The 25,482-nt window shown below is 39.1% G+C and overlaps 2 protein-coding genes and 1 long non-coding RNA gene across 6 annotated transcripts in view; 2 read left to right on the plus strand and 1 right to left on the minus strand.

Moving 5' to 3' along the window:
- Positions 1-17,085, minus strand: part of LOC132539904 (ankyrin repeat and IBR domain-containing protein 1-like) — a 53,876-nt gene extending 36,791 nt beyond the window's left edge. Inside the window, exons 1-2 of one of the 3 annotated variants that reach the window (XM_060196244.1) lie at positions 16,049-16,383; positions 871-951 (exon numbers count right to left, since the gene is read on the minus strand). The gene's annotated coding sequence lies outside the window, so the exon portion shown is untranslated. Of the gene's footprint in view, positions 1-870; positions 952-16,048; positions 16,384-16,998 lie in introns of those variants that run through there. The other 2 variants (XM_060196247.1, XM_060196245.1) reach the window with 2 other exon arrangements.
- LOC132539905 (uncharacterized) lies at positions 16,548-19,162 on the plus strand. The gene is made up of 2 exons (XR_009551191.1): positions 16,548-17,096; positions 17,969-19,162. It is a non-coding gene; the product is annotated as an uncharacterized LOC132539905 (long non-coding RNA).
- Positions 19,163-20,975: 1,813 nt separating this feature from the next.
- The window catches only part of KRIT1 (KRIT1 ankyrin repeat containing), a 36,787-nt gene continuing 32,280 nt past the window's right edge, over positions 20,976-25,482 (plus strand). Inside the window, exons 1-2 of one of the 2 annotated variants that reach the window (XM_060196248.1) lie at positions 20,976-22,752; positions 23,940-24,099. In XM_060196248.1, coding sequence (XP_060052231.1) covers positions 22,651-22,752; positions 23,940-24,099 — 262 coding nt within the window. In that variant the 5' untranslated portion in view covers positions 20,976-22,650. The remainder of the gene's footprint in view (positions 22,753-23,939; positions 24,100-25,482) is intronic. The other variant, XM_007522483.3, reaches the window with a different exon arrangement.

Raw genomic sequence — 25,482 nt, forward strand, 5'->3', positions numbered from 1 at the left:
GATAGTAATAACTTCATAAATGAATCAGGAAGTATTCCTTCTATCTTCTAGAAGAAACAAAATTTGTAATATGTTCAAAATTCGTGCTATTTCCTCATACATTAAGTAGAATTCTTGAGCGAGAGCACTAAGGTCAGGACAGCTTATGGGGGGACCATTTTTAAATTACAAATTCAGTGGGGGAAACAGCATAATGGATATGCAAAGAGACATTCATTCCTGAGGTTCTAAAGTCCCAGGTGCAACAACCTGCACCTCAATAACCAGAGCTAAGCAATGCTCTGATAAAACAAAGCAAAACAAACAAAAAACTAATAATAAACAAAAATAATAGTGAGGCTAAGTTACAAATTCAATTTCTTAAGAGCTATAAACCATTTAAATTAGGTTTCATTTTGAGTAAATTATGATAGTTGGCACTTTTCAAGGAATTCTTTGATTTTATCTAAGATATCAATATTTTTACTGATTTGACATTAGTTTATAAGATATCAAATCAGAGACTCTCATGTCTGAGGCTCTAAAGACCCAGGTTTAATCCCCTGCACCACTGTAAGCCAGAGCTGAGCAGAGCTCTCGAAAAAAAAATATATATATATATATATATAAATAAATATATATCTATTTAAATAACAAAAATAAAAATAATATATTAAATCCATGTATGTAAAGTTACTACTATTCCTTTATCCTTTTAAAATATTCAAGTTATAGAGTAATATCGCTGTTGAATTCATGATACAGGTAATTGATGTCCTAGATAAAAATAAATCTTTAAGAACTTTTGTGGGGCCAGGAGGTGGCTCACCGAGTTGAGCACATGTTACCATCATACACATAAGGGCCCAGGCTCAAACCCCAGGTTCCTACCTGCAAGAGGGAAGCTTCACAAGTGGCAGAGAAGACTGGAGGTTTCTCCCTCACTGTCTCCCTCCCTCTCCTGTCTCAATCCTGTCGAATAAATAGAAGAGAAAAGAAAAGGAAAAGAGAAAAAAATTAAAAAGAGGAAAAAACGGCAACCACAAGTGATGTATTTGCCATGCAGGCATTGAGCCCCAGCAATAATCCTGGTGGCAACTAAAAAAACAAGGAACAGAAAAAACAACTTTTTTTTTTGGTATGCAAAAGTAGATAATTAAGTGGCCACTGTAGGGTTATTATATACGACTGGTAAGTACATAAAACACATTCAACTATTTGATAAGTTGCCTAAAATCACACAGTAGTATGTGGGAGAAGATGTCAAGTCCAAAGACATGATGATGACGAGAGACTCGGGTTGGTGATGGAAGTCATGTACAGACACTTATCATGGAAGAGATAAGAAATTATACTCATGTATTGATAACTGTCTTGTTAGCCATTATTTCCCCAATAAAATGATTTGGAAAAAAATTAAGTTTTCTTGAGGGTGTAGGCAGCATAATGGTTATGTAAAGAGACACTCATGGCTGAGGCTTTGAAGTCCCAGGTCCAATCCCCCCGCAACATCATAAGCCAGAGCTACTAAAGCGCTCTGGTAAAAAATAAAAAATAAATAAATAAAATTTTCTTTTAAATGCTGAACTAAATCTTAGTAAAACTGAAATTCTTTCCTATAACATATACTGCCAATAATCCTGGCATTCTGATAATAAGTAATTCTTCTACCAAGTAGCATAAAGTTGGTTCTATATTATCCATTATTGTCATTTAACTTTAGTGCATTTTTTTAATTTATACTTTTTCTCCCCCACCCCAGTGTCTTAAGTTATGTAGTAATACATACTTTCTCAGCAAAGTGTCTATTATACACTGACACTCAAATACTGATTTGCAACTGGAAGAAATAATTCATTTATACTTTATATATTTCTAGCTGTTGATATTGAATCTTAGCAGGAAATAACTCCACTCTCATAGCAACAAAATATTATTAAAGTTAAAGACTTCTTCGTGTCTGCTGTCCAAACCAGAGACCCAGTCTGAGGCAAGAAATTCCAACATCAGATACCTGAACATGAATCCTATCTGTTTGATTTAGTTCATTTTAATTCATTTTATACTTCCTATATTCTGATGAAATGAAGGAAACAGGACCATAATAAGCTTTAATATTTAAGATACAACAAGTTGATAGTTGAGTCACTTAATGTTTGTAAAACTTAATGAAAATAACAACAAAATGAACATAAATGTTACAGTGACTCTTTTTCACACTGAAAAGTTGGGAGTTGATTCAAAATATGAACTGACAATAAGGCACGATATTGAAACGAAAAATCTGAAGTGATGCCTTTTATAGAAGGTCTTGTTGGGGGTCCAGGCAATGTCACATCTGGTAGAGAGCTCACATTATAGAAGACAAGGAGCCAGGTTCAAGCAGCTGGCACCACCTGCAGGGGGTAAGCTTCAAGAGAGGTTAAAGTGCTCTTGAATTCAATACATGAATTAAAAACTGTAATTTATACCTGGAGAAATATACTGAAAGAAAATTCAATCTATCAATAATATTAAATAAAAATAAAGGCATAAATCATACCATTTTTTAGGAAAGGAGTAGCAGAATAATAAGTGGTAGAAGTCAGTGTTTGGCAGCCTGTGTTTAAAAGCACATGATTTTTAGAGACTTCAAAATAAATTTATACTCCTCTATGTAAATAAAATTATAAAGTAATGCAACAAACATTTATTAAGCACCTATCAAGTACAAGGTATTGTTCTATATAAACAGGGATACTGCAAGAACAAGTAAACTACACTTCCTATCCACATTAAGTTCACACTTTACACTCAATAATATTATAAGGTATTACTTAAAAAGCAATAATAGCATCCACTGAAGTGATTCAGCAGATACAGCACAGAACTTGCTATTAAGAATAATGAAGTCACCTTCTTCAGAACTTGCTATTAAGAATAATGAAGTCACCTTCTTCACCTCATCTTGGATGGAGCTGGAAGGAATCATATTAAGTGAGGTAAGCCAGAAAGAGAATATATGTGGAACGATTTTATTCATAAGCAGAACTGAAGAAAAAACTAACAGAAAGGGAAACACAGAGTAGAACTTGGACTGGGTTTGGTGTGGTGCATCCAAGTTAGTGCATGATGGAGGAAAAGGACTTGAGTTGGGTATGAAAGTGTTTTGCAGACATCTAGCCTGGTGAAATGAGTTACTCATGTGTCAACAACTGTACTGTAAACCATTAACCAAGAAAGAAAAGAAGGGAGGAAGGCAGGCAGACATTAGACTTGGGAAGTACTTAATTTAGTTATGTATGTACTCAAGACTAATCTAATGCCTTTTTGAGAAAGCATCATAGTACATCAACATAATAAAACAAATTTAACTGAGTCTCACAGTACACAGAGACTTCAAACATAACAGATATGCTACATGAGAATAAAACAGAAACTTGTTTAATAAATAAATAATAAGGAAAAACTAACATGAAGAAATCATCTCCTTTGCCTCATCTTGGGTGGAACTTGAAGGAATCATGTGGAGAACAGTCAGAAGGAGAAAGATAAATATAAGATGATCTTAAGAAATAAGGAGGGGGGATCCCTACTGCTCACTCAACACCGGTAACTCCTGACCCAAGTCCTTGGCCTTGCTGCAACAGACCACATCTAGTTCAAGTTTCATCCTGTGTTTTACGTTTCCCTCCTTCTTTGTTTCTTCTTCTTTTTTTAATATTTATTCCCTTTTTTAAAACATCCAAAATAAACATAATCTGGTGTCAGATATCTACTATTATACAAGTCACCCCAAATTTAGTGCTTGCAGTAATGAAGTTATCTTCCACAATTCTACAGGCTGACAGGGTAGTTTCTATGCAGATTTTGCTACTGCCTCCTCTGTGGTTACATTCAGCAGATAGGGTCAGCTAGTTTATATAGGTCCAAAACAGTCCACCTCTATGTATGCTGATTAATGCTGGCTGTCACACCTTGGTTCTCCTCAAAAAGACCTCTCCCTCCTATGGGCCATACCAAAATTTTTTTTTTAATTTCTTTATTGGGGAACTAATGTTTTACATTCAACAGTAAATACAATAGTTTCATCATGCATAACATTTCCCAGTTTTCCATATAACAATAAAACCCCCACTAGATCCTCTGTCATCCTTCTTGGACCTGTATTCTCCCCACCCACCCACCCCAGAGTCTTTTACTTTGGTGCAATACGCCAATTCCAGTTCAGGTTCTACTTGTGTTTTCTTTTCTGATCTTGTTTTTCAACTTCTGCCTGAGAGTGAGATCATCCTATATTCATCCTTCTCTTTCTGACTTATTTCACTTAACATGAATTTTTCAAGGTCCACCCAAGATCGGCTGTAAACAGTGAAGTCACCATTTTTTATAGCTGAGTAGTATCACATATATATATATATATATACCACAACTTGCTCAGCCACTCATCTGTTGTTGGACACCTGGTTGCTTCCAGGTTTTGGCTATTGCAAATTGTGCTGACAAGAACATATGTGTACACAGATCTTTTTGGAAGGGTGTGTTGGGTTCCTTAGGATGTATCCCCAGGAGAGGAATTGCAGGATCTGGTCTCCACAGAGGTTGGACCAATTAACATTCCCACCAGCAGTGTAGGAGGGTTCCTTTGACCCCACAACCTCTCCAACATTTGCTGCTGTTACCTTTTCTGATGTATGGCATTCTCACAGGAGTGAAGTGGTATCTCATTGTTGTCTTGATTTGCATTTCTCTGACAATCAGAGACTTGGAGCATTTTTTATGTTTCTCAGCCTTTTGGATCTCTTCTGTGGTGAATATTCTGTCCATGTCCTCCCCCCATTTTTGGATGGGGTTATTTGTTGTCTTGTTGTTGAGATTTGCAAGATCTTTATATATTCTGGTTATTAGCCTCTTGTCTGATGTATGGCATGTAAAGATCTTCCCCCATTCTGTGAGGGGTCTCTTGGTTTGGGTAGTGGTTTCTTTTGCTGTGAAAAAGCTTTTTGATTTTATGTAGTCCCATAGGTTTGTGCTTGCCTTAGTCTTCTTTGTAATTGGATTCATTTCATTTAAGATGTCTTTTAAATGTATGCGGAAAAGAGTTCTGCCAATATTTTCCTCTAAGTATCTGATAGTTTGTGGTCTAACATCCAAGTCCTCGATCTACTTGGAATTTACTTTTGTATTTGGTGAAATATAGTGGTTCAGTGTCATTCTTCAGCATGTTTCAACCCATTTTTTCCAACACCATTTGTTGAAGAGACTCTGCTTTCCCCATTTAATAGTCTGGGCACCTTTAACAAAGATTAGATGTCCATAGGTATGGGGGCCAGATTCTTTATAGAAGCTTTATAGAAAAGCATTCCATAAGAACGAAGTTCAGAACTTGCACATCACTGCCATCATATTCACTGGTCAAAGCAAATCATAAGATTAGCTAAGAAGCAAGAGATGGAGAAATAGAAAGATCACAATGCAGAGGGGAACACATACCAGAATGGAAAGAATTTATGGTCATTAATCATTCTAGGTAGGTGTGTTTATCATTATGTGCACATCTGTACACACAATGGGATACTACACAGTGTTATAATTTTCATTTTTTTAAAGTTAAAACACTATATATGTGGAGGGAGATGGAGGGAGAGGGAGATAGAGATGGGGCAGATTGAGAATGGTGTTTATGTACACTCCTAGTAAAGTATAGTCATATAAATCACTAGTTAATATGAGAGGGGGAAAATTAATTGTATGTCTCGAAGTTTTTAAAACACAGACTGAGTCTTCTTAATATATAGGCTGTGTATTTGATATGCAGACTCTCTCAAAAGCCTAGACCAAGTAGATCAGAGTCAACCAGTGGCACAGCTATTTACAAGATACTGGGTACTATACAGCAAACCCTAACAAAAGGACTTTTCAAAGTTAACCCAATTACCAAATAATGTGATGATAACATTAACTATCCATTGTCTTTTTGAACCCTAAGACAGCAGGAACCTCACATCTCCACTATAGAGCCTCTACTTCCCCCAGTCCTGGAACCTTAGGATAGGGCCCACTTTCCTGTATGCCTCTCCCAATCCATATCAAATAATATTGCATCAGCCAATCGCAACCTAACCAACGCAACGATTGCCACCTCAACATGCTTCAGCTCAGACTGTGTCCAGAGACTTCACGTGTGGAATGACAACCCTTCAGCTTCATTACTTGGGTGAGACCTTTCCTTTCATAGCATTCTCTAATTCCATCCCAGGTGAATCACTTTCTAACAAAGTCCCAAACCCTAGATATACACCAGGTTCTGTGAGAGAGAGAGCATATGTTCACACATATCCATAAACAAGTGTAAAATATATACCTGAAAGCAGAAGTACACTAGAGTTTGCAGTGAGTACCCCCCCACACACTTCCTCTCCATTATTCCAAGCTTTGGGTCCATGATTGCTCAACAATTTGTTTGGCTTTGTATGTTAACTCTCTTTTCAGCCACCAGGTTCCAGATGCCATCAGGATGCCGGCCAGGCTTCTCTGGACTGAAGACCCCACTAATGTGTCCTGGAGCTCAGCTTCCCCAGAGACCCACCCTACTAGGGAAAGAGAGAGGCAGACTGGGAGTATGGACCGACTAGTCAACGTTCATGTTCAGTGGGGAAGCAATTACAGAAGCCAGACCTTCTACCTTCTGCAACCCACAACCTTAGGTCCATGCTCCCAGAGGGATAGAGAATGGGAAAGCTATCAGGGGAGGGGATGGGATATGGAGATTGGGTGGTGGGAATTGTGTGGAGTTGTACTCCTTCTACCCTATGGTTTTGTTAATTTATCCTTTCTTAAATAAAAAATAAATTAAAAAAAAGAGATGGGAAAGATTGAGATTGAGTGCTTACAAGGTAGTGTGCTTGCTTAGCCATGTGTCTGAGTTCCAGCACCACAGAGGAGTGCCATAGCGCTGACTCTATGTCTCTCTCTCTGAATGAAAAAGCAGTAGGAAAATCACTCATGCACAAGATCCAATTCGGGTGGTAGGGAGGTGGGCAGGGGAAGCAAAATTTAGAACATTTAATATATTGCCATTTATGTGTAAATAAGTTATGATTGTATTTGATACATGTATGTATCTATAAATGCTGAAACTATGCCTTAAGATAAACTGGTTAAATGCCAGCTATGCAAAGAAGTCAGTACTGGTTGAGGATGCAGGGCACCAAGAGTATACCAGGAAGGCCAGCAGAGCTATGAGCCAACTGGTCCCGAGGCAAAACAATGGGGTGTTGTATGGGGATAGGGGAGCCGCACAGAGTTCTGGAACCAGGCAGGGATTGTGGGCCCATGAAAAAGAAAAGAACACACAGGCCAGCAGGCTCAGCAGTCAGCTTTGAAGATATGCATTTATAAACATGGACAGGCAAGAAAGATCACTGAGGTATTGGAATGGAATTGGAAGGTAGGGACAAACATAAAGTTTTACAATATATACACAGGTGCAGAAATAGTTATGGGTGTGTATTGTATACATAGGGGTGTATATATGCTAACCACATGAAATAATCATGCATTTCCTAGTTCTTAAAGAGGTAACACCCTAGTGGCCACAAGCACACAAAGGTCTTCAATCTGTGTTTTTAAATACCATACCATACTTTACAAAAAAAAAAAAAAAAAAAAAACAGTAACAGCATAAACCAATCAGAGTGCCTTAGAGAAATAGCTGATTCCAGAGCTAGACCAGGCAAAGTACAGGAGGAACAAGGAACAGCATGTTCTGCCAGAAAGTCCTAAGGAAATGTACAATAAATGAGATGGAGGCATGATAAATTGGCAGGAGAGTAAGCTGAAGGGGCTTCTACTAGTTAACTTGTGGACAATTAATATGATTGTAATAACAAATTATAGCACTTTAAATAAAATTGAATTTTGTGAATCTTTGCTTATTTAATAAATTCATAGACAAATGGGGGAAACAGGAAAGTTTTGCATTACAATAAAGTGTTAAGTAAGGCCTACAAAAGAAACAGTAAGAGCAATTTCTTTTTTTGTTTAATATTATTTATTAGAGAGAGAGAGAGTGCGAGAGAGAGAGAGAGTGCGAGAGAGAGAAAGAAATCGAGAGGGATGGGTTAGATATACAGGGAGAGAGATAGATACCTGCAATACTACTTCGCTACTTGTGAAGTTTCCCTCCAGCAGGTGGGGGCCAGGGCTTGAACCCAGGACTTTGTACATTGTAGCATGTGGGCTCAATCAGGTGTGCCACCGCGGGGCCCCAGTTAGAGTAATTTCTTTTGGCAATCATGATGAAAGTGATTAATTCAGGTCAGAGTAATAACAATGTCCACACTAACTCTAATAAGTAGAGATTTTTATGAGACACAGGAAGCTGACATAATTTTGGACTTCTTCATAAACTCTTGAGTAATTACAAAAAGACACCAACACAATCCTGGTGTTAATTACCAGGAGCAGCACAGTTTGACATTGTATGCCTCTGGATGCAATGACTGAGAAGAACAAAGTTCCATTTCTGTGTTCTTCCTTCTAGTAATGCATGATCTAAATGGAATACTGAAGAAGTAGAATACAGTTCCATATAGGTTGAGGGTCCATATATAGAACTTGTACTTTCTGTTATGGACATGAAAAACAGGAAAGTGAGACTGAAGAAGTCAGAAGTCACAATAACTAAATGCAACATTTATGTTTGGATAGACTTCTGGATCAGAAAAGAAAGACATACTGTTAGGCTACACAGTGATATAGGAATTAGCCCTTTGGGCTACATAGTAGTATTGTTCACACAAGCATGCACCAATGCTTACTTTCCAATTGGAGGCTTATGTGCTGATTATATTAGACAGTGCTTTGTTTTAAAGAAACAGACACTAGTATTTCGAGGTAATAGGACACCATGTCTGCACTTATGGTACAAAAAGTTTGGAGGAAGATTATGATCACGGTTACATATATGTACACATACACACACACAGAGAGACAAGAGAGAGAGCAGGTACTAGAAATGCAGTAAATATTAAGAACAGAGGAAATGTTATATAAAAAGTTATAGAAGTTCTTTATATTGTTCTGGCATCTTTTCTGTAACTCTGAAATACATTTTTAAATCTGATATAAGCATGTGATGTAGAGTATCTAGTGCTAGTGCTAAAGCATGAATCAGCTATTGTCTGAGATTGGGAAACAGAGTGGAAACCATGGCTTATATATTTGTTTACATGTCTTCCCTCACAATATTCTGACCAATGTTTTCATTCCTGTGAGGAGCATCAACATTTTAAAATAAACTTTCCTTTTTCTTCATGGATTTTAGACATTTTATAGTTCAATGGAAAAAAAAACTTGACATTTTTATCTGGTCTCAGCACATTACACACACTTACAGTCACAGCTATGTCATTAAACAAAAATTCTGCAGCCATTATTGTTCCAAGCAGAAAATATTGAAGCCTGTGGAGTAAGAACTTTAATACACTGAAAGAGAAAAAGTGTTTCAAGTTACATCAGACTGAGGGTAGAAAACTGATAAGAAGAATCTCTCATAACCAGCAGCAAAAAGGTCTAAGAGCACAAACAGTTGAAAGTTTTGGACTAAAAAGCAAGCAAAAAAATCATGAAAATACAAAAGAGGTGGGCAGAGATTTACAGTAGAAGATCATCTTTTTAAAAATATAATAAAATGCGGGGAGTTGGGCGGTAGCGCAGCGGGTTAAGCGCAGGTGGCACAAGGACCGGCGTAAGGATCCCAGTTCAAGCCCCTGGCTCCTCACCTGCAGGGGAGTCGTTTCAAAAGTGGTGAAGCAGGTCTGCAGGTGTCTATCTTTCTCTCTCCCTGTCTTCCCCTCCTCTCTCCATTTCTCTCTGCCTATCCAACAACGATGACATCAATAACAACAATAATAATAACTACAACAATAAAACAAGGGCAATAAAAGGGAATAAGTAAATTTTAAAAATATTAAAATAATAATAAAATGCTTAAAATATAAAGGAGGTTTGAGGGGAGTTGACAGTGGAACATCATCTTTTAAAAATATATTAATATCTGAAAAATGATTAAGTTAAATTATACAAAATTGCTGATTAGGCATACATTCTACTAGAAAATATGATCATTTTTAAATCTGAATGAATACATTTTCATTGCAGAAAAGAAAACTTCCCAAGGTGTGTAGGTAGTTGGAGAAACTAAATTTAAAAAATCAAAATGATAAACAGATTATATACAGCGCAACTACTCCAGCCATTAGGTCCATGATTGGTCAACAATTTGTTTGGCTTTGTATGTTAACTCTCTTGCCAACCACCAGGTTCCAGATGCTAGCATGATGCCGACCAGACTTCCCACAGACAGACAACCCACTAATGTGTCCTAGACCTCCACTTCCCCAGAGCCCTTACCCACTAGGGAAAGAGAGAGACCAACTGGGAGTATGGATTCACCTGTCAATGCCCATGTTAAGTGGGGGAAGCAATTACAGAAGCCAGACCATCAACCTTCTGGATCCTACAATGACCTTGTGTCCATACTCCCAGAGGGTTAAAGAATAGGAAAGCTGGGAGTTGGGCGGTACCACAGCAGGTTAAGCGCAGGTGACACAAAGCGCAAGGACTGACATAAAGATCCTGGTTCAAGCCTCCGGCTCTCCACGAGCAGACGAGTTGTTTCACAAGCGGTGAAGCAGTTCTACAGCTGTCTATCTTTCTTTCCTCTTCTCTGTCTTCCCCTCCTCTCTCCATTTCTCTCTGTTCTATCCAACAACAATGACATCAATAACTACAATAATAAAAAAAAAGGCAGTAAGAGGGAATAAATAAATATTAAAAAACAGAATAGGAAAGCTATCAGGGAAGGGATGGGATACAGAGTTCTGGTGGTGGGAATTCTGTGGAGTTGTACCCCTCTTATCCTATGGTTTAGTCAATGTTTCTTTTTTACAAATAAAAAATAAAAAAAAAACACTAGTATAGTCATGGGCCCTTTGGAATATAACTAAAATATGCCTACTAACTATCTACAAAATGGAGGACCCCCCCCCAACTCTTCATCTGAACTACTCCAGCCTTTAGGTTCATGATTAGTCAACAATTTGTTTGGCTTTATATGCTAACTCTTCTTTTAGCAACTAGGTTCCAGATGCTACCATGATGCCAACCAGATTTCCCTGGGCAGATGACCCCACCAATGTGTCCTGAAGCCCCGCTTCCCCAGAGCTCTGACCCACTAGGGAAAGAGAGAGACAGGCTGGGAGTATGCATCAACCTGCCAATGCCCATGTTCAGCGGGGAAGCAATTACAGAAGCCAGGCGTTCCACCTTCTATACCCTATAATGACCCTGGGTCCATACTCCCAGAGGGTTAAAGAATAGGAAAGCTATCAGTGGATGGAATGGGATACAGACTTCTGGTGGTGGAAATTGTGTGAAGTTGTACCCCTCTTAAATGGTTTTTGTCAGTGTTTCCTTTTTATAAATAAAAATTTTTTTAAAAGAAAAAGAAAAAAGATTATACATAGTGCAAATACTCTATCCTTCTTGAAAAACCCACATATTTTGAGTACACTTTGTAGAGTAGAGGTTCCACTGCTAAATTAGAAAAAGCTAGAGATGCCTGAAGAGCTAAGTAATAGTTAACCATAGAGCACTTCAGAAGCATGTCTTTACAAAGACTTAAACAACTGAAACACAAAATTTTGATGACATATAATTCATCTGCTTTAAAAGACAAAAGATATGAATGCATTATGAAATAAAAATTGTCTAGGGACCAGGAAGTAGTTAGTGCACCTGGTTGAGCACAAATGCTACAATGCACAAGTGCCTGATCTCCACCTGCAGGGGGAGCAAACTTCAGGAGCAGTGAAGTAGTGCTGCAGGCATCTCTCTCCCTCTCTCTGTATCTCCTCCTTCCCTCTGGATTTCTCCATCTTTGTCCAATAAATTAAATAATATTTTAAAAAATAAAAGGATCAAATCTTTATTTTATTGGTAAGGTTCAATGGCAGCATGACAAATCTACTGTTCCTCATGGCCATTCCTATTCCCCCATCTTTTTTTTTTTTTTTCTATTGTGGATAGGACAGAGAAATTGAGATGGCAGAAAGAGATGCAGAGAGAGAAAGATACCTGCAGACCAGCTGACACAGTTGTGAAGCATCCCTCTTGCATGTTGGGAATGGGGCTCAAACCCAGGTTCTTGCACATTGTAATGTGTATGTTTGATAGGGTGTGCTACCATCTGGCTCTCCAAAAAAATGTAAGGTGCATATATTTATTAGACAGAGAGACAGAAAGAAACCAAAACATCACTCTGACATATACAATGCGTGGGATCAAACTTAGGGCTTCATGCTTGATCTACTTGTACCACCTCCTAGGCTGCACAATCAGCCATTTTCGGCCACTATAAATGAAACATTCAGCATTACTATAATCCAGAATATAAATGGTTTTAAAATGTAAACAAAATATTCTTTTTCTCTTTTTTCATTGCCAGGGCTGCTTCACTACATGCAGGGCAGGCTTTTTCAGATAGAAAGAGAAAGAAAAAGAAAGAAAGAAACCACAGCACTGAAGCTTCCCTCAATATGGGGGCTGGGTTGGAACCTGAGTCTCACCACATGACAAAGCAGATACACTATGCAGGTGAATTATCTTTTCAGTCCTAGACAAAATAATTCTTAGCTTTATTCAAAAAATTAAATGAGATAATGTGTTGTAGAGTCCTCATGTAACATGGTGGCGAACATGAATTCAGCACTCAGTGTCACTTATTGTGTTTATCATAGCAAAAAAAAATGTGATATAGTGACCAAGGAGTTGGTACAGTGGATAAACCACTGAACTTGCAAATATGGGGTTCTGGGTTTGACCCCAGACATTACAGACGTCAGACTGATACCCTGAATCTCTCCCCCTGCACTTCTTTTCTCAGAGTAAGGGGAGGGAGGGATGTCAAACACTCTAGAGTAAGATCATGTAGCTTGAAAACCTATCAGAGTAATGTATAAAGGCAAAAGATAAAACCAGTTAAATATCTATACTAGCATACTCAAAGAGGAAAATAATCTTTACTTCCTTTACTTATACTTCCAGAATCTAACACATTGCCTGTCACACACAGTAAGCATTTAATATAAATTTACCAAATGAAGTATTCAATATGAAAATAAGTTTCTGGAAACAGCAGTCTAGATTGTTTAAAAGAAAATACAAAAAGTTACCAAACCTTAACAAGTCACTTCAAGAAAGCAAATAAAGGGAGCCCAGTGGTGGTGCAGCAGGTTAAGTGCACACGGTGGAAAGCACACAGAACGGCTTCAAGATCCTGAGTCCCTACCTCTAGTGGGGTGTCGCTTCACAGGCGGTGAAGCAGGTCTGCAGGTGTCTTATCTTTCTCTCCCCCTCTGTCTTCCCCTCCTCTCTCCATTTCTCTATCCTACCCAACAACAAGGACAGCAATAACAATGACGATAAACAAGGGCAACTAAAGGGAAAAATAATAAAATAAAATAAAATAAAAAGAAAGCAAATAAAATTCCTAAGCTTTTTTAGTACCATGCCTACAAAGTCCCCATAGTGTGGTTGTTGCTTTTGTTTTACCAGAGTACTGCTCAGCTCTGGCTTATGGTGTTGCTAGGGATAGACCTTGAGACCTCAGAGCCTCAAGAATGAGGGTCATTCTGCATAACTACTATGCTGTACCCCAGTCCTATACAGACGGGTTCTTTTAAAAAGTGAGGCACTCTAAAAACCTTTTAAGACTTGTGTGTCATATTGATATTAGTGAGAAGTATTTTTTAATTTCACCCAAATAAATGTTGAGTGCAGTTAAGAGGGACAAACAGTGCTATAAATAGTAAGTAATCTTTCCTAATCTCTAAGGTAAATCACATACACTTAATTCATAGTTTTTCCCATCTACTTATATATTAAATAAGCTTGAACTTTTACTTATAAATAAGCTATAAAGAAACACATATAATTCACTTTCACAAGCATGTCCTAGAAAAGTAAAGGGTAAAAAACTAGAAAGTACTGGTGGTGGGAACGGTGTTTATGTACACTCCTATTAATTTGTAGTCATCAGTGTTTCCTTTTTATAAATAAAAAAAACTAGAAAGTACAACTGGAGTATAAAATACAAGCTAACAAAATATATCTTATGTCTCAGCAGTCACCTGTCAGAGCCCATCTTACAGCACTGTCTGCAATTTTACACTTTCATAATGAAAACACAAAATTCCTAGTGCAGTGTACAAAGGTTGTGTTAACACGAAAATATAGCCCTATAGGATAAGAAGGGATCCATGGGATATTTTTAAGATCTTTCCAAGTTATTACCCATCACCAAACAATAACATCCCTATTTTTCCTGAAACTGGTCAACTTTATGAAAACAAAACCACACCCTTAATAATACACTTAACTTTGTACAGTACTTGGTTTCTGAAACAGGTCAGTAAAAGTATATTTCCACAGAGACAACTGGAGATAAATCTCTTGAGTCTACTTCAGACAGATCTATGGAAAGTATGAAGTTACAAATAAAAGCCCTAAATTAAGCACTTAAAGGAGGTTTTGGTAAAAAGAACCATCACTAAACACATCCACTTTTGTGACAATGTTTTACAGAAAATGACAATGCTTGTCAGAGAAAAATAACTAGTTACCAGTTTACAACACAGACTAGTAACAGGCTAATAACGAAGAGTCTGCAATAGACAGAGTAAAAAGTACTGTAAAATTATGATTCGCCTCCTATAGTATGAAGTAAAAAAGCATCAAACACCGAAGGCACATAAGAGCTATTATCCAATCACTACAGCATTAAAATTATTCTAAGATTAAATGTTTGGAAGCTCGGCAATAAGTTTTTTTTTTTTTTTAAATCAACCAATCTTCAATAAGGGAAAAAAAACAAAAACAGTAACAAACCAAAAAAAAAAAAAACAACAACACCAAGTCCAAAATCTGGAATTACACATCTGAGATATTCTCAAAAGAAAATTTTAACTAAGAAGCAGCAGAAAGTCACAGGTAACAAGGTGTGTGAACATCAGTAAATGATAAATCCAAATCATTATTTTTTAAAAAGTCTCCCTGGGATGAAGAATTTAAAATATTTTATCAAATTATAATCTGAAAATCTTCGAAAATCATGAACAAAGCAAAAACCTTCCAGTACACAGATTTCCACACCACCACACACATCTTGTGAATTAAGAACTGAATCTAAACCCCAAACAACCCCCAAATTATCTAAAAAGTACTCAAAACATTTGAAACATCAGGCTTGTTTTCACATCTTTTCTCAGATCTGCTATTGAAGCTACTTTGGGTCTTCAATTCACGACTGTTCACTATGCCATTCCATGTAAATAGAGCTTGGGAGACTAATTCTCAAAACCTCCTCGGGAGATGCTTAATTACAACTCGAGTTCCAATTTCCTGCAACTCAAACAGCAACATACTGAAAACAGCTTATGGACAGTTAGGAAGGGAGGGATGGGGGGCGGGGACCGCTCGTTCTTTTGTTTTTGGTGGCAGAAGCTGCAAAAATAAAGGTTTGTCGCTTGGAGCCATCTGCACCTATCCCCACCCATCACAGCCCAGCAGAGAGAGAGAGAGAGAAAAGAAAAAGAAAAAGAAAAACCACTTTCATCCACCCGCTCACGTCTCTTTAGCCTTTGAGATCAGCTTTCCACGCCTCAAAGGATGGTGGGCGGAGGAGGCTAAGGGTTCCAGGGCACAGAGAGAAAGAGGGAGGACACAGATCCTTTGAGGACAGAGGGACAAGGAGATGCATCCAGATGGGGAGGATGAGACGAGCCACGAAGACCAGGAGCCTTGCAAATTCACTGGGAGAAAAAGCACTTTCCCACACACACACACCCCCCCCAGGTGGTGGTGGACGGAAGATGTCGCCTGTTCAGGAATGGGGACAGACAGACTGACGGACAAATCTTCCACAGGAGGAGGGAGGCACATTTATCAGAGACTCGGGAGGGCGTGAACGAGGCAGGGCTGCGAGACAGAATCAAAACAGTGCCCCTGCCCCCAAGCTGAGACTTACGGTTATTCCTGGGCCGAGGGTGAGGGTCGGGGGACCCTGCCGCCTTGCAGTTCTGCCACCGCCGTGGCCGTCCTCTGCCTCTCGCGCCCAGCCGGTGACCTCAGGTAGCCTCCCCGCCCCACCCACCTGGGCGGACGCCCCTTGCCGGGTGCGCCGGCTCGGTTACAGGCACTGGGACCGAGGGTGCGCACTGGAAGCCCGCGGGGAGCGGGGACCGCGGAGCGAGCCCGAGGCGCCCGCTACAAGGCTCAGACCCGGCGGGCGCCCCCCATCCCTCTCGGGCCGCCGCGCCGCCTCACTCACTCGGGGGAGGGGAAGAGGGGGCGGTGGCTCTTGCCTCCGCCTCGCGGTCAAGTCCGGCTCATGCTCCTGCCGCGCGCGCGCGCGCGCGCGTCGCCCGGGCCGCCCTCCTCCCCTCCCCCGCCGCTGGCGCTGCTGCAGGCGCGCCGGCCGCCGTCACCCCCAACTCCCGAGCCGCCCTCCACCGGCCTCAGACAACCCACTGCACAGTGAGAGGTAGTAGGACCGGCAGCGGGTCCGCCGCCGACCCGGAAGTGCTTCAGCCGCCTACCGCGAGGCTGGTAGGGGGTGAACCCGGAAGAGGTTTCCTCTAGCGGAGGATGGCCGGATACAAAGTCCAGGCCTTTGAAGACTTGGAAGCCCCTAGATATTGGGGCATTTTATTATCCCAAAGATAATAAAAGTGTGTGTAGTATAAAAGTGGGAGAAGAGAGAAGGACAGTAAAGAACGGGTGGGCAAGAAGTTCTCCGGTCCAGAATCCCGAGCGTCGAGAGTGGGGAGCGCAGCCTAACACGCCGACGCCGAGTTGTTTGGGGGAGCGACGGAGGGTTTTCCTGTCACAGGAAGTCGGGCCGGGCCGGGGAAGGAAGAATGAGAGAGCGGTGACTGTCCCCTGCCCCCCCCCCCCCCCCCCCCGCGACTGTCCTACCTAGTGAGTTGGATGTAGCGGCCCGGGAGGTGTCGGGCCGCCAGCACGGCTGCGACCGCGGGGTTTCCTTCGTGGGAACAAGGAGGCGCGACTTCCAGGTAACCGAGAAAACAGGTGGGAGGCTGAACTAACTCCAGAGGTAGTTGTTGTTTTCCAGGCAAGAAGTTTATTTATATAGTCGCAAAGAAGTCAAAGCCAACTTGTGATTGCAGCTCTTGAGTAAAGAGCGTTTCCAATTCTTTTCCCGTTGTGGACGTTGATGGGTGTTGGCTGAAGATGAACCTCCAGGCTGTGTTTATTTTTGTCTTTCTGGGAAAGCGATTCAGAGCTGACATTGCAGCGCACCTCTGCTCTCTGCTCCTTTCTCGGTGTCTTAGGGCTTTTGACTAACATTTGCTGTTTTCTCCGCGGTGATATTTAGCTTCACCGAAGTCTGTGCTGACCCGACAGAGTCAGGATCGCATTGCTTTGCTTTCCAACTCTTGAAGGCCCTCGCGTGTTTGTTTACGAATATTTCTCTTTGTAGACTGGGGAGATAGCATAGTGGTTATGCAGAAAGAGCTACGTGCCTGCAGCACCAAAGGTTCCAGGTTCAAACCTCAGTACCACCAGAAGGCGGAATTTAGCAGTATTCTGTTAAAAGGGGGGGGGAAGTTTCTTTTTTGCTTCTCTAATCCATAACTGATTTGATGTTCTGGGGCGGGGGAGTGGGGTGAGTACTAAAAGCTCAAAAATGTTTTCATAACAATATATAGCCAAAAAAACTAATTTGTCTTTTTCCTTTAACTTAATGTTAATGGCATTAGTAGTTAGTTTCTTCCTAGAATTGGGTTGTAGATCTGCAGTAGCAGCTCATAGTTATCTTATTTAGGTATTACTACTGATAGAATCATGCTCTCCCAAATAACTTCATTAAGTGTGCTTGTCCTTCTGTAGTTTCTAATTCTTGTATCAATCTTTTCTCCGTTAGCCAAAATTAGTATACTTTCCTCCAAAAGGTATTTGGGGATTATTAAATAAATCACAGAAGAAAACGTTACTTAACAAAGTGAAAATTATCGTTTATGTTAATAAGCGATGCTTATTAGATTGGTTGGAGGAACAAAAAGAAAGCAAGCTAAGGTGAGAAGTAACACTGGTGGTTGTTTCTGTTCTGCTTTATTATTACTTACTCTATTATATAAGCCACTTTGGGTAGTTAAAGATTGAGGTTTTTCTGATCAACAAATCCCTGGAGGGGAATTCTTACTGATGTTTAGTTATCATCTCTTTAATGTCATAGTACTTTAAAACTGTGAATTCTTCCAGAAAATGGAGAAGTGAGTAATGTAACCACTCTACTTCATCTTTCCCCTTCTGTTAAATAAAGAAAAACTTAGTAATAACTATTTCATCAGACTTTGGAGGGGAATAAGATAAGCTAAAGATGTAAAGCATTTAGCACAGTGTATATAATGCATAGTAAGCATATGGATGTTAACTACTTTTCACATTATTCAAAAGTATATTAATGCTATACTAAGGAAAGTAACAAAAATTTTAGAACAACTTTCATGGCTGGTGGGAATCAAAATAAAATGCATTTTATCAGCAGTTCCCAACTATGTGGATGTTAACTGCTATGATTATTTAAAGTTGGCATGGATTTTAAAAAGCTGAGTAACATTGTTTAAGGGAAACAATTTTTTTGTCTCAGTAACATCTCCCAGAACCTTAGGAAAATACCCTATTTTGTTTGTTTTCTTTTTTTCTTTTTTTTTTTTTTTTTTTTTTACCAAAGCACTGATCGGCTCTGGTTTATGGTGGTGCGGGAAATTGAACCTGGGACATTGGAGCCTCAGGCATGACAGGCTGTTGGCATAACCATTACCAGTTATATAACCATTATGCTATATACTCCCGCCTTGTTTTCTCTTTCTCAGTGAAGGTGCACTCTCTTATGTTTTTTAGTAATCTTTGTTACCATACCCTTTACAAACTGGTAATTACCTTGTCAACTTCAATTTCTGCTAATGAAATTTATCATACCCTTATTCACATACTGAATTTTCTCTTTTTTTCCACCACCAAAGTATTTTTAAGTTTGTTCAGTTATACTCGATATTATATAGCAGATATTTCTGGCTAAAAATACTATGGCATTTTGTTTAACAGGACTGTTAAACATAGTAAACAGATGTTAACAAGCCTACCCTATCAGAATTAAATAGCAGTTATGAATCTCATCTTTCCTAATTACAGTGACAACCCAAAATGTTCATATTTTCCAATTGTTCAGGTACCACTTCAACTGAGAATGATCTCTACGCATTTGTAAGACCTCATTACATTTTAGCTTTTATGCTGATGCAGTTTCCCACACAAGAAAAATGAGCCATATGACAAGATAACTACGTATTACCTATCCTCACTTGCTTGAACTTTTATCTGACATTTATCCTAAACATATTACAAGCTCCGGTATACCCTTTCAGTTATTTTTAGCTCATTACTCTCTTCTAATCCCTTTGCAAGTTTTACTGCTTTATCAGTGTTGCCTTATATATATTAGTAGCTATTTTCCTGACTTAATCTTTTTTCCTTTCTTCAACTCTTAAAAGTATTTATGCTTCAAATAGTCATGTATTAGCATCCTTTAGAATTGAATTTTAGCATATTTGGGGGATATATTAAAACTTGATGCTATAGGAACAAAATACTGAAACCCTCATAGTTATGTCTTTTTTTATTTATTTATTTACTTATTTATAAAAAGGAAACACCACCCAATCTCCATATCCCACCACCCAGTCTCCATATCCCATCCCTCCCCTGATAGCTTTCTCATTCTCTATCCCTCTGGGAGCATGGACCCAGGGTCGTTGTGGGTTGCAGAAGGTGGAAGGTCTGGCTTCTGTAATTGCTTCCCTGCTGAACATGGGCGTTGGCAGGTGGATTCATACTCCCAGCCTGCCTCTCTCTTTCCCTAGTGGGGTGGGGTTCTGGGGAAGCAGAGCTCCAGGACCCATTGGTGGGGTTGTCTACCCAGGGAAGGCTGGTTGGCATCATGCTAGCCAGCATCTGGAACCTGGTGGCTGAAAGAAGAGTTAACATATAAAGCTGAACAAATTGTTAACTAAGTTATGTCTTTTTCTTATTGCATCTAATTAATTTATTAAAAACATTAAATATTTTACTAGGTAATTTATTAGTGGATTTTTTTTTCTTTTTCTTTCTTTTTTAAAAAGTTTATGAAAAGGGGCACTAGAGCATCACTTTGGTACATGCGATACCTGGGGTCAAACTTGGAACCTCTTACTCTATAGCCATTGTGTCCTCCTCCCAAACCACTGTGGATGTTTTCTTGACATGAATTGTACAGCACAGGAACTACTTTACTTTAAATTGTGTTTTGAAAACTATGAATTACTTGATTTCCCTTAGGTGCTTGTTAAGAAGAGAAAAAAAAGGTATTTGTAATTGTGCCTGTGTGTTATATAATGTATTTCTTTTGGGTACTTGCTTTCTTCAAGGGGAGATTCATAACTTGTGATGTTTTGTTATCTTGAAATCACTACTAATCTGAGGTGAAGAGAATTGAATAGAAATTTCTGATAAGAAAACACCTTTCCCCATAAGATAGAAAACTTACTGCATGCGCTAGCTTTAAGTCTTATGGGAGAAAAAATGAACTGAAAAATGTTGTTTTAAATATTTTATTTTTATTTTAACACAAAGAGAAAGAAGCAAAGTCTCAGGCATAGGGGATACTGGAAGTCAAACTTGGCACCTTATGATTCCAAGTTTAGCACCCTTCTCACCACACTGATTTCCACACTTAAAAAAAATTATATACATTTATGTAGTTCAAATGAATGTTATATTTTCACATTTTTTTACAAAATGAAATGTCTCCATCCTAATGCTTTACTGTAACTTCTTTCATGTAGTATCTGTATTTCCTCTAAATCAGTTAACATTTTAATAATATAAATGTTTTAAGTTATTTAATTATTTAAAGAAAAATTTTATAATGGTTTTAATTATAATTTTTAATATTTATTCACTTATTCTGGATTGAGACCTAGAAAAATTGAGAGGGAAAGAAGAGAGAGAGGTAGAGTAAGAAACACCTGCTACACTATTAACCACTCATGAGCTTTCTCACCCTGCAGAGGAGGAGCAGGGACTTGAACCTGGGACTTTTTTATTTGACAGGACAGAGAGAAATTGAGGGAAATGGAAGACAGTGAAACACCTGCAGCACCACTTCACCACTTGTGAAGCTTTCCCCCAGTTGGGGGCCAGGGGTTGGTAAAGTGTGCTTGACCAGATGCACCACCATCCACTGCATTTCTTTTACTTCTCTAATGTTCAAAAGTAAGAATCATATAGTTAAGACTAGTTTTTTAAGCTTACCTGTAAGACTAGAGAGGTAGCTCAGTATTAAAACATAGGACTTGTATGCCTAGTGTCTTGTTTGATCCCCAACAGGTACCACCTGCCAGACCTCAGCAGTCCTCTGATCTCTCTTCTGCTATCTCAAAAAATAAATTTAAGTTTACCTGTAAGGAAAAAAAAGACTACAAGGGTGCCAGGCAGTAGTGCATCCAGATAAGTGCACATATTACCAAGCACAAGGATCCAGGGTTCAAGTCCCTGTTCCCCACCTGCAGGGAGAACATTTCATGAACAGTGAAGCAAGTGTCTTTTCTCTTCCTCTTTCTAATTTCCCCTGCTCTCTCAATTTCTCCCTTTCCTATCTAATAAAATTGGGGGGGGGGGCAAAAAGTGATTGCCCAGGGGGGTCGGGCAGTAGCACAGCAGGTTAAGCGCATGTGGCACAAAGCTCAATGACTGGTGTAAGGATCCCAGTTGGAGCCCCCGGCTCCCCACCTGCAGGGGAGTCGCTTCACAGGCGGTGAAGCAGGTCTGCAGGTGTCTGTCTTTCTCTCCCCCTCTCTGTCTTCCCCTCCTCTCTACATTTCTCTCTGTTGAGTCCAACAGCTAATGACATCAATAATAACAATAATGACCACAACAAGGCTACAACAACAAGGGCAATAAAAGGGGGGAAAATGGCCAACAGAAGCAGTGGATTCATGGTGCAGGCACTGAGCCCCAGCAATAACCCTGGAGTCAAAAAAAAAAAAAAAAGTGACTGCCCAGAACATTGTATTTGTAGTGCCAGCACTACAAATATAAATAAATAAATAAATAAATATAAATAGTAAAAAAAAGAAAAAGACTACTAGGAAATTATAAAATTTCCTATTAGCTAGGTTGTTAATAGTTTGATGGACAGATACAACCTGTTGCCTCTGGGTTGCCAGACATCTAGGTATTATGCATGCTTAAAGATAGAAAAATCAGTTTGTGGGGCCAGGTAGTGGCACACCTGGTTAAGTGTACACGTAACAGTGCGCAAGGAACTGGGTTCAAGCCCCTGGCTCCCACCTGCAGGGGGAAGCTTCATGAGTGGTGAAGCAAGGCTACAGGTGTCTCTCTGTCTCTCACTTTCTCCCTCCCCCTCCCTTCTCAATTTATCTCTGTCTCTTATTCAATAATAAATAAAGATATATTCAAAAAAAAAAGAAAAATCAATTTGTAATTACTTCTCAAAGTGATTGTGTTTCCTGTAACCTTTTAAGAAACTTCGCTTCTTTCAGAAACATGGGAAACCCTGAAAGCATAGAAGATGCATATGTTGCTGTTATTCGTCCAAAGAATGCTGCCAGTCTCAATTCTCAGGAATACAAAGCTAAGTCCTATGAAGTAAGAACAATTTAACATTTGATTCCTTATCCCTGAATGTCATTCTCCATTGTCATTTTTTCATTTACATGTAAATTCTTTATCTTTTGAATTCTTGTCAAAGCATTGTAGAAGTCAGTGTGTTTAAAGTTTTGATTTATACGTGTTTCCCTGAGAGTCACTTTTTTTTTAAATAGGACAGAAATGAATGGAGAGAGGAGGGGAAGACAGAGGGGGAGAGAAAGATAGACACCTGCAGACCTCCTTCACCGCCTGTGAAGCGACTCCCCTACAGGTGGAGGAGAGTCATTTTTAACCATTTATTTTAAAATTTCTTTTCACCTTTAATTAAGTTTTAGGTAAATTACTTTTAGGTAAGTTACTTCTTTATAATATTGAATTGTATAACACAGACTATTGAATGTGCTTGTAACTAAAAACAAAAGCTTATAGCAACAGCTGATGTATAGTGCCTCTACATATAGAAATCATTGGTTCTCAATCCTGATTGCTTCATTGAATCATCTGGGAAACTATTGTCTTTTACTTTCTTGTGATTTCTTTCCATTTCTTTCTTTTCTTTTCTTTCCTTTCTTTTCCCTTCTTTCCCCTTTAGATATAGACAGAGAAGGCAGAGAAGCAAAGAGACAGTAAGGGAGCCCAGCACCAAAACCTCTGAGAGTGGTGTGGGCTAGGCTCAAACCTGGGTCATGCATTTGGCAAAGCAGCACAGTACAATACAAGTGAGCTATTATATCTCCAGCCCATCTAGAGAATTTTTTTTTTAATTTTTTTTTTTGTATTTTATTTTACTTTATTTTTGAGAGAGATGCAGAGAGAGAAAGACACAGAGGCAAATAAATGCCAGAGCACTGCACAGCTCTGGCTTATTGTGGTGTAGGGGACTGAACCTGGGACTTCAGAATCTCAGGCATGAGAGTCCCTTTTGCATAACCGTGATGCTATCTACCCCCCCTCCCCCCCGCCATCTAGAGAATTTTTAACTTTTAGAACTAGAATCTCAAACTCCAGATATAGTGATTTATAGGCACATGGTAGAAGAAACCAGGTATTGATCATATTTGAAAAGCTCATAGGTTATTCTATTCCTCTATTAAGGAACTAGAGTTAAGAAAGACTATTGGCTTATTCTAGTCAAGTGAATTTTATTTTAAACTTGCTCTTAATATTATTTTCTCTCATCTAAGATTTTATTGCATGAAGTTCCCATTGAAGGACAGAAAAAGAAAAGAAAGAAAGTTTTGTTAGAAACAAAACTTCAAAGCAACTGTGAAGTAACACAAGGTATATTGGATTATGTAGTTGAAACCACCAAGCCAATTTCTCCTGCAAACCAGGGTATCAGAGGTAGGTAACTATTTTTATTTTTATTGTTATTATAAAGAATGAGTTTGCTGGCAATCAGGTGGTAGTGTAGCGGGTTAAGTGCATGTGGTGTGAAGCGCAAGGATGTAAGAATCCTAGTTCCAGCCCCTGACTCCTCACCTGCAGGGAAGTCACTTCACAGGCGGGGGAGCAGGTCTGCAGGTATCTATCTTTCTCTCCCCCTCATTGTCTTCCCCTCCACTCTCCATTTCTCTCTGTCCTAACAACAATGACATCAATAACAACAACAATAACTATAACAACAATAAAAAACAAGGGCAACAGAAGGGAAAATAAATTTTAAAATATTTAAAAAGAAGAAGAAGAAGAAGAAGAAGAAGAATGAATTTACTAGTGGAGGAATTAAAATCATATCCTTACCTTCCCAACTTGTAGTGAGTGCTTTTATCTCATTTTATATCTGTTATTTCAGCATAGGCAGTTAAGCAGTGAATCAGAACTAGGTTTAGGGAAGCTTCAAGACAGTTAAGTTTACATGTGATAAAACTTCAGGCTGGGCAAAAGAAGTAAGTCTGAAATTGATTAGAATATTATTCCACACCTAACACATATTTTGTGCAAGTGTCTATTGTTGATTTCAAAATAATCTTCAATAAACTGTGGACTATAATGATAATGGACTATCATAACTATAAATGATTGATTTTAGTATTTTGTGAATAAAGCTGCTTGGATTCTTACCTATATGTGCACAAATGACATCTGGTATAGCATTCCCACCTGGGTCGGGAATGGGGCTTTTTTTTTTTTAAATTGGGGGTAGGGAGGATGGTAAATACAGTTGTTGATATATGTATAAATTTTCTCAGTTTTCTGCAAAACTCTTTCACCCCCAGTCTAGGTCTTCCTCCACCATCATGCACCAGGACCTGAAGGTCCCTTCCTCTCCAGGACCTCCTGCCCCCCTCTTATTTTGGTGCAGTACACCAAACTCAATCCCACTTCTACTTGGTGTTTCCCCTCTCTGTTCTTAATTCTCAACTTCTGTCCATGAGTGAGATCATCCCATTATTCAGTCTTCTCTTTTTGACTTATCTCAGTTAACATAATTTCTTCAAGCTCCATGCAAGATGAAGTAAAGAATTCTGAATCGCTGAATAGTAATTCCACAACTTTATTAGCCACTCGTCTGTTGTTGCACACCAAGGTTGTTTCCAGGTTTTGGCTATTACAAATTGTGCTGAGCATAGATATACACAAATCTTTTGGGATGAATGTGATTCCTTAGGATATATTCCCCAGGAGAGGAATTGCCTGGTCATAGGGTAGGTCCATTTCTAGCCTTCTGAGAGTTCTCCAGACTGTTCTCCACAGGATTTGGACCAATTTACATTCCTACCAGCA

The sequence above is a fragment of the Erinaceus europaeus genome, chromosome 8, assembly GCF_950295315.1.
Source record: "Erinaceus europaeus chromosome 8, mEriEur2.1, whole genome shotgun sequence".
NCBI classification, from domain to species: domain Eukaryota; kingdom Metazoa; phylum Chordata; class Mammalia; order Eulipotyphla; family Erinaceidae; genus Erinaceus; species Erinaceus europaeus.